Genomic DNA, 9,601 nt, shown 5'->3' on the forward strand with positions numbered 1-9,601 from the left:
TACTAACTAAAAGAATGCCTTCAAAGGCAAGTCAAGCACAAAGTGTAATTCTGTCTTGTTTATGATTATATATAGAGAAATTGTGGCTTTATTCTACAAAGCAATCGAAAAGCCATACTTAGAACATGATGTCATACAGAGTACAGAAAGGAAGAGGATATTTCAATGCTTGAAAAAAAATGGAAAGATGGCTACTAGACTCATCTGGTGATCAGAATGTCTATTAAGAAAAAGCCTTCAAGTGTTGAGTGCATTTAGCCTGAAAACAGAGTGAAACATGATTATAGTGTCCTGGGACTTAATCTCTAATGAGGTTAAACTGCATCCACTGTGGTATTTGAGCACCTAAAGTCAAATTATGACTCTGGGAAAGACCCATGCAGATTACGGGTGATCTGAAGTTGATAAAGAATAAGCTTAAACAACAGGAATAGTTGATCGCAGCTAGCAGTTGACACAAGTTTCAGAAAACTAGGGTACCAAAATACAAAGTCAATAACATTACTGGTTTCAAAGTAGCAGCCGTGTTAGTCTGTATCCGCAAAAAGAACAGGAGTACTTGTGGCACCTTAGATACTAACAAATCCCACCTTTTCATGTTCTCTGTATGTGTATATATCCCTCCTTACTACATGTTCCGTTCTATGCATCCGATGAAGTGGGCTGTAGCTCACGAAAGCTTATGCTCAAATAAATTTGTTAGTCTCTAACGTGCCACAAGTACTCCTTAATATTACTGGGTTTGCCTATTGAAAGGCAGGCATTTCCTGCCAAGTGGTGGCAGAATAGACCAAAGGTTCTATTTAACTTGTGTTTCTCTTAATAAAGAAATAAAACCTGAAAAACTTGAGTTACCTCTTTCTCAACAGGAAGCGCCATATCTTCTTCATTAGTATTAATTTCCTCCTTGGAGGCCATCTTTCCAGTTGCTACCTTCCTCCCTTTCCCACGCCTTTTTGTGACAAAGGACACTGGAATAGGTTTGACCTGCTCTGGACTGCTGAGTTGCTCTGTGTCTGTGGAGGAGGATGCGCTCCTTCCAAAGTCCTGTATAAGAGAAATGGGACCATTGTCTAACATCCTTACATGTGCATATTCATGTCAGATGCACTAACGAGAAAGCTTTACAGGTTATTAATGGAACACAGATATGTCACACCCACTGTTCACAAGCAACCCTGTTGGCATTCTCACTGTTCACTGGCATCACAATCAGTGTGCTGATGTCAGCTTTTTCCTCAAATACTGAAGTTAGTTTTTTGAGGGCAGTTTGTTAGCCTTCTATCTGAAATCCTCTCATTTGTTTTTATTGTATGCATAGCATTCTGTCAAGGTATTTAACACATGCAGCATTTTGCATTTGACACCTGACTGGGAGAATCCTGGGGCTCTCCAAGTTTTTAAGATCTCATAGATCTTTTTAAAATCCTGCGAAAGATCATGGCATCTGTGCTCCTCCTACAGAGCTACTCTGATCCCTAGCAATGAAAAAGCATATCTGTGCTGTTGCTACTGCACACACCACAGTCAGCAGAAGAGTGAATCTGGCAAGGATCATAGCAGTTCTTAATGGGTTCACAAAAAGGGCCACAATAAAAGTATATGCAATATATAATGACAGAAAAAAAAAGTTTCTGAATTACCTTGTTTCATAATATAAAAACAAGGGGACATTCAATGAAACTGAAAGGCAACACATTTAAATAAAAGAGGAAGGTTGTTTTTGTTGTGCCTTTTTTTTTTTTTTTTTTTTAAATACACACAGCGTAACAATATATTAGGATTAAAAAAAAAACCCTTTTTCTCTGGGATGTCCTTTGGTTATTGCATCCTGATGAGTAACTAGTAAGTACAGTAGGCACAAAATGGCTAGACAAACTAGGATTAGACATTCATAGAGGTGAGAACCTCCAGTTAGAGAATATAAAAGGTAGATAGGATAAACAAACAAAAAAAGGAAGGGACACTCCCTCCCACCCCAACTGCCTAGGTTTAGCAAAAGGCTTCCCATACAAGCTGGTTTATTCCATATAATAATTGTCTTTATCTGGTTTCTTATACCTTCCTCTGAAGCATCAAGTATTGACCACTATCAGAGAGGATAGCAGATTTGATGGACTACTGATCTGGCATGGCATTCCCTGTTTGTAGGCTATCCTGTGAAAGCATTATTTGCAGAAGCAGCACAGGTGTTCCCTGGTGGTGGGTTCAAACCTTCACAGCTAGTATTTAAAATATTGAGATCTAGGTTGTCATTAGGCTTGGTTCAGCTCCTGAAGATGATTTTCTCTCAAAGGACACAATGGAGAATTTTGTACATTTCCCATTGCTAATATCTGGAGCTGAACAGATCAGAGCAAATTTGAACATTAGCATATCAGTTTCCATTTGACCACATTTTAGTTCACACTAAAGATAAGTCTGTGTAGGTACTGGAGCACAAGTTAAGTTTTAACTCCAAATTGTTTTGTCAATTCCATTACTAGGATGGACACTGGCCTAGTCATATATGGAACCATTTCTAAACTAAATATCAAAAATGTCAATTTCCAGCAGTAGGTGAACACATTAAGCATGAGGCACTGATTTTAAGTAAAAATTTCAATTTATATTACCATGTGCACTACATGAGAAGCACTTTTCATTAAATGAAATGCACTGCAATTATCAAAACAGGAGCAACTTTCTTAGAAAGAATGGTTCTGCATATTGTCTTTCATAAGATTATAAGAAGTCAGCAGACATCTGTTCTTACCTTACTTCCATTTTCTTGTTTTGGCTCATGAAAGTGTTGCTTCAGAGCTTTCAGCAATTTGTCTGCCTGCAGAGGAGTCAAGAGTATACAATGTGACCCAAAGAAAACACTAGTCCATTACACAAAATGTTGCATAAGCCAACCCTGTATACCGACCAATTCAGCAAAGCACTTAAGCATCTGCATAAGTCCATTTCTATTCACCAAAACACATGTTTAAGGGTATGTCTTTTGACAACATGTAGAGTATCTACCTGCCCAGCCCCCCAGCACAAGTATAAATAAGCAGTGTAGCTGGTGAGGCATGGCTTAGGCAAGTAAAGTAAAAGAAACATCTGGGGGGAGGTGTGTCTGTCTGCAGTACTAGCCTACGCGCTCTCTGCTGGCCCAAGCTGTGCCTCCCCGTCTACACTGCTGTTTTTATCAGTGTAGCGTCCTGCTGCTGGAGCCTTTTCCCTCTGCCGGAAGAGACTCCCACAGCAGGGGTGCTGTGGGGAAACCTCTACCAGCACCCCGCTGCTACAGCTCTTCCTTGCCACAGGAAAACACTATGGAAGCTATAAAAGGCTCTGGCAGGAGGGAGGCAGCAGGGAAAGGCAGACTTCTCCTGCTTCCTTCCCCCTGCCAGAACTTTTCCTTGCCACATTGAAAGGTTCTAATGGCAAGGAGTTGCTGAAGCTTTTTCTTGCTGTCTCCCCTCTGCCAGGGCATTTCACTGGCACATGTAGCAATGCACTACAATGAGGATGCAGATGGCTTTGCACTGTAGCATGTAGCTCCATGTACACTACATGCTGTTGCCAGTGGCGTGTAATGTAGACATAGCCTAATTTTAAGAAGGTATTTGAGTCTCATTAAAATCAATGGGACTTAAGATGTGCTTAAGTACTTTGCTGAATAGCTCACTTGCTTCATTGGAGCGGAGATGTAGATTTTCCTGACCAGAGATCTTACAATCCATCCGTTTTCCAGAGAAGCCAGTAGTTTTAGGACAAGGTATTTTGACTCATCTAGTTAAACATAATCCAATTAAAACTTGTATCTAATTTCTGCAACAGCATCACTTACTTTGAGCCATGCTCACATGCAGATCATACTTTCCTAAGTAATCAATGCCAATAGGGAAAACACTCAATACAAAAAAATTGCACAATGGAATTTTTAAGCTGCTTAATGGCAATTTTCCAATGACCTAAATGGGAAAAATCAGCATAATACCAAAGTTTATCTCCTCCCTTATGTAAAAGTTCTTATTGAATGAATGTTAAGGATTAACCATTGATTTATATAGTTCTAAATCTGAAAAACATGGCAGTGTGCCACTTTTGCAGTACTGTAAATGAGAACATTAGTACTTCCATAATTTTATTTTGTTTGTTTAAACTTAATTAAACTAATTTTCAGAGGTTAAATTACCCCTAACCCAAATTATTTAATTTTATTTTGGGCAACTTGACAGGTGAAGTCTCAGCCCAACACAAATTTGAAGATATTATGGCTCAAAGAAAGCTATAAGCAACTTGAAAACAATAGCCATGCATAGTATATCCTATAGCCTTTTAAAAGCCCTTGCAGATTTTATACATATACCAATTTTTTTTTTCCCCCCCAAAGTCAAGGGTGCTCATCCCAGTTGGAGATGAAAGGGTCAAATTCAACTTTGATTTGGCATGACTTCTTTTTTGCTCTAAATACACAGCTGGTTTAGCATTTTAAAAAACAACATTAGTTCCAAACACATTATAGGAACAGCTTATTCTCTATTCCTTATTGGTTGTATAATGAGACAATCAAGTGATTGGTAGAAGCTTTCCAAGATATTAAACTGAGTTTGAAGTTTTTAGGAGATTCCAAAGTAAAGGGAAAGCTATGGAAAAGTTTGAGGGATTTTTGAAAGGAGTGACTATTTTCAGTCCAACACCATGTTTAAAGTAGTTGTGAAGCCATTCATTCTAGCAAAGGTGCCCGAAGTCAGGGCAAGTTTCTCAGAATGTAAAAAGTTGATAAAATTAAGGCTGTTGAAATGCACTACTAGTTACATTTTAAACACTTATACTTCTTCCACACAACCCACTTTGTAATCTTAGACCCTATCTTGATAGGCAAAAATGCTGTGGTTTTTCCATTGTGTTAAACCTTACAGATAAGGCAACTTTTTTTAAGTTTGCATCAGATAATACTGCAAAGAAGTTAGTTTGAAGATGTGCTCAGCCCAGAGATAAAAACAAGAACTGGCTAAACACTAAGTTTCTGGGAACAGGAAATTAAAGTACCTGTTTAAAATCTTGTACAGACGTGCTCTCTCAAACCACCACAAAACAGCAATAATTCAGTGATTTTAGAACAGGACAATTTTATGTACAAGCCTGATACAACAATTTAATGTAAATAAAATAGTCAAGAGTGAAACTTGCTTGGTTTGTTGCCATGAAAAACTGAAGCAAACTTCTGGCCTCCTTTTGGTCACAAAAGGCAGTTTACTCCAGTGTCTTCCTGAGTGGCATTCTTACCAAGTATTCCCTTCCTCAATACCTTCTCCCATTTTTTCTTTGTCTAAAATGATAGTTGCAAAATGAAATACTGCAAGGATTCTCAAATGTGATTACTGTACAAATACACATTTTGATACAGAAATGGTCTCATAGATCATTTCCTCTCTCATGTGCAGTCACCGTAATATCCGTGAGGCACCTACAACATTTACTGCATAGGAAAGTAATATTAGGAAAGTATTAATTTTGTTTATTTCTTTTAATGCAATTTAATAAATGAAAACAAGGCAAGTCAGCATCATGAGAACAACACAGCCTCCATGGATTACAATTTAAGAACTGATGTATATTATATTTAACTTTGGGGATGCGTTATTGTCACAGATTTGATTGGGCTCTCCCCTGCTGGTGACTCACCAGGTTGCTGTGAAGGGACCCAATTGCTGAATCCTCAGGTGTTTTTAACTCTGTTAAGACTCCTGGTAGCTTTACAATTGTTCTATCATAGAGAGCTCCTGTGTCAATGTATATCAAGCTATTCACTGGAGCAGAAAGAAAGACTCCAGATGGGCCCAATGGCCTCTGACCCCAGCCCTCAGAATACCCTGGAGTAGTAAGGAAATGGAGGCAGTGAAATGCATGTAGAGTTTGCTTGTGTATAGTTCTGTGCATTCCTCATGTGCTTAGGTAACAAGCAATAATGTGGTATAATTCTGCGCAAAGCATCTCTGTGCTATATTCTCCACTTACAATGTGGCCCCTTGAAGAAGAAAACTAGAAAGCTCACTCTTTTGGGTGGAGTTCTGGGAGAGGCTTTGTTTAAGCTATGGGGGGTTTCAGGAACTGGGCAGAGGGACCATGTGGTCACAGCTCTGAGGATGAGGTGATAGAGGATCCAGATCACAAGAGAGGGGCAGTGATGGGACCGGACTATAGGTAAGAGATATGCCTGTAAACTGTTGTTTCAGAATCCCCTTTTTCTCTAATGCTTTGTTCCTAGTAGTAAATACTACTTTTGCTTTAAGAAGGGTGTTTAGGTCACTATATGCCACTGATCACAGACTCCTGAAAGGAAGGCAGCAGATGACTGAATTCAATTGAACCAGCAGGATAATACATGGTGGATATGTGGGGTATCATAGCCTAGGTCCCACTTAAAAGTAGAAGAATTGTATACGTAAAGACCTGATATCTATGCTAAAACAATGCACTCAGAGAGGCCAAAAAAAGGGGACAGAGGTGCAGCTAGCCCTGTAACCATGATGGTCCACATCCCCTCTCCTTGTGTCTCTAAGCCCTAGGTACACTGATGCTTCCCCTAGTCTACAGCTTTGAGCTGTTCCCCGATAGCTGCCAAGTTCTGTGCACGGTAGTTCCTCCAGTGATGTTTTCCATGGAAGTCAGCTAGTGATGATAATGTGTGCTTTCTGGATAAGCTTACCACCACCACCACCAAGGGTCACTATCAAAGGCAAAAAACCAACACACCCTGCATGTGCCTGATGTTATCTATCACATGACAGCAGACAGGTGAGAAGAAACGCTTCCCTCCAGATTAATCATAGGATATCAGGGACCTCAGGAGGTCATCTAGTCCAATCCCCTACTCAAAGCAGGACTAATCCCCAACTAAATCCCCAAATGGCCCCCTCAAGGATTGAACTCATAATCCTGGGTTTAGCAGGCCAATGCTCAAACCACTGAGCTATCCCTTTGTGCCTTTGACAGCACCTTCTTTATAACCAGAAAGCATCTGGCCTTGTGTTGCAAGTTACTGACATGTAGGGGGTGGGAGGAATCAGAAATAGCAGAGCACAGAATTCTTTGAGGGGAGTCAACAAACATGCGGACAAAGAGAATCCAATGGATATAGTGTACTTGGACTTTTAGAAAGCCTTTGACAAGATCCCACACCAAAGGCTCTTAAGCAAACTAAGCAGTCAGGGAATAAGATGGAAGCTCCTCTCCTGGATCAGTGACTGGTTAAAAGGCAGGAAAAAAAGAGAGGAATAAATGGTCAGTTTTCTGAATGGATAGAAGTAAATAGTGGTGTCTCCCAAGGATCTGTACTGGGACCAGTGCTGTTCAACATATTCATGAATGATCTGGAAAAAGGGGTAAATAGGGAGGTGGCAAAGTTTGCAGATGATAAAAAATTACTCAAGAGAGCTAAGTCCAAAGCAGATGGCAAAGAGTTACAAAGGGCTCTCATAAAACTGGGTGACTGGGCAACAAAATGTCATATGAAATTCAATGTTGATAATTGCAAAGCAATTCATATCGGAAAATATAATCCCAACTAAATATACAAAATGATGGGGTCTAAATTAATTGGCTTCAGAGTAACAGCCGTGTTAGTCTGTATCCGCAAAAAGAACAGGAGTACTTGTGGCACCTTAGAGACTAACAAATTTAAATTAACTGTTACCGCTCAAGAAAGAGCTCTTGGAGTTATTATGGATAGTTCCCTGAAAACCATCTAATCAATGTGCAGCAGCAGTCAAAAAATCTAACAGAATGTTAGGAACCATTAGGAAATGGATAGGCAATAAGTAAATATCATGCCACTGTATAAATCCATGGTATGCCCATACCTTGAATACTGCGGACAGTTCTGGTTGTCCCATCTCAAAAAAAAACAAAAACAAAACAAAAACACACATATTAGAAATGGAAAAGGTACAGAAAAGGACAACAAAATGATTAAGGATGTGGAACGCCTTCCATATGAGGGGAGATTAAAAAGACTTTTCAGCTTGGAAAAGAGATGACTAAGGAAGGCTGTGATAGAGATTTATGAATGGGATGGAGAAATCAAATAAGGAAGTTGTGGAAGTGGATAAAGGGAATTTGGATGTAGACATCTGAGTTTTCAAATCAGAATAGAGCAAGAGTCAGGTTAACTCTAACTCTAATAACACAAGACTTCAAGGTAGGGCCTGAGCGAGTGGGAAAAACTGTAAGAGATGCTGTTTTGACCTTGTGTTAGATAAGACTGGAACACAGACTATAGCAAGAACTAGTAAATAAAAGTAAGATATCAGGAAGGAATATGTATAAAGTAGACACGGTTGTTGATCGTTATTGTATGTAACAAAAGCTATAAATGCTTGCCCTAATTGTTTATCTGGCGGAGACCTGCCTAGGAAGGGGGAATCCCTGTCCATGCGTACTCTCCCCCTTGCAATTGCTTGAGAATAAACTGTCTCTGACACGTTACAACCAACCTAAGAGTGAGGACTGCGTTTTCCTTTGACAAAGTGTTATTTATCCATTCACATAACGAAAGAACCAGTGGTCAGACGATTAAATTAACAGGCACCACTTTTACAGGCACCACATTTAACAGTAATATAAGGAAGTACTACTTCACACAAAGCAGTCAACCTGTGGAACTTGCAGCAGGGGATGTTGTGAAGGCCAAAAGTATAACTGGGTTAAAAAATTAGATAAATTCATGGAGGATAGGTTCATCAATGGTTATTAGCCAAGATGGGCAGGGAGACAATCCCATGCACTGGTTGTCCTTAGCCTCTGCCTAGTTGGCCCAGCCAGGGGAAGATCACTTGAGAATTGCCTGTTCTGCTCATTCCCTCTGAAGCACCTGGCATTAGCCACGGTCAGAAGACAGGATATTCGGCTAGGTGGTCTGTTGGTCTAACCCAGCATGGTCATTCTTTTGTCCTAGAAGTTCACATGGAAGCTTAGGGGCTGTGGTCCCACCTCTGCGCCCTGTAAACCCACGTTTGATAGGGATCAGACTGCAAGTTGGTCGCCTCCACACATAGCGGTGACCCGTGCACCCTGCGTCCCCACGGCTCTCCACCGCGCTCGCTGGCAGCCGCACAGAGAACTGGAGCGCTGCTAGGACAGGGACCCAGGCGTCAGCCGCGCCCGCTCCGCCACCCTTAACCCAGGTCCGCTCACACCTTTGCTCGGCAGTATCAGCCCCCGCTCAGGGAGCAGACCCTGGCCCGGTCCCGAAGCCGGCTGCCCCGATCCCCTGTGCCATTCTGCCCCATCTCCCTTCCCAGCGGCTGAGGGACTCTCCCCGGCCGGGACGCCACCTCCTCACCTTCAGATTGGCCCGGAGGCCGGCGGCCTTGGCCACCTGCTGTAGCTCGCTGTACTTGAGCGACTCCAGTTGCGGCAGCGAGGGCGGCTCCATGGCGGCAGGACTACGGCAGCGACCGGTCTGTGAGCGCGGCCCGCGGTAACCGCCGTGCCCGTGCTTCGAATCTCGCGCTCAACTGACGTCAAACTACTTCGTCCCACCCCCCACCATTCGAATTCACCCTTCGCGCCCTGTCATTGGCTGAACAACCTACCAGCAGATGGACCGCGAGACACACCG

The 9,601-nt window shown here is 41.6% G+C and overlaps 1 protein-coding gene across 1 annotated transcript in view; it reads right to left on the minus strand.

Moving 5' to 3' along the window:
* NUSAP1 (nucleolar and spindle associated protein 1) overlaps positions 1 to 9,489 on the minus strand; it is a 38,638-nt gene extending 29,149 nt beyond the window's left edge. Inside the window, exons 1-3 of the mRNA XM_054025023.1 lie at positions 9,323 to 9,489; positions 2,756 to 2,821; positions 856 to 1,047 (exon numbers count right to left, since the gene is read on the minus strand). Coding sequence (XP_053880998.1) covers positions 856 to 1,047; positions 2,756 to 2,821; positions 9,323 to 9,415 — 351 coding nt within the window. The 5' untranslated portion in view covers positions 9,416 to 9,489. The remainder of the gene's footprint in view (positions 1 to 855; positions 1,048 to 2,755; positions 2,822 to 9,322) is intronic.
* Positions 9,490 to 9,601: the final 112 nt, after the last annotated feature.

This window comes from Malaclemys terrapin, chromosome 4, assembly GCF_027887155.1.
Source record: "Malaclemys terrapin pileata isolate rMalTer1 chromosome 4, rMalTer1.hap1, whole genome shotgun sequence".
Taxonomy (NCBI): domain Eukaryota; kingdom Metazoa; phylum Chordata; order Testudines; family Emydidae; genus Malaclemys; species Malaclemys terrapin.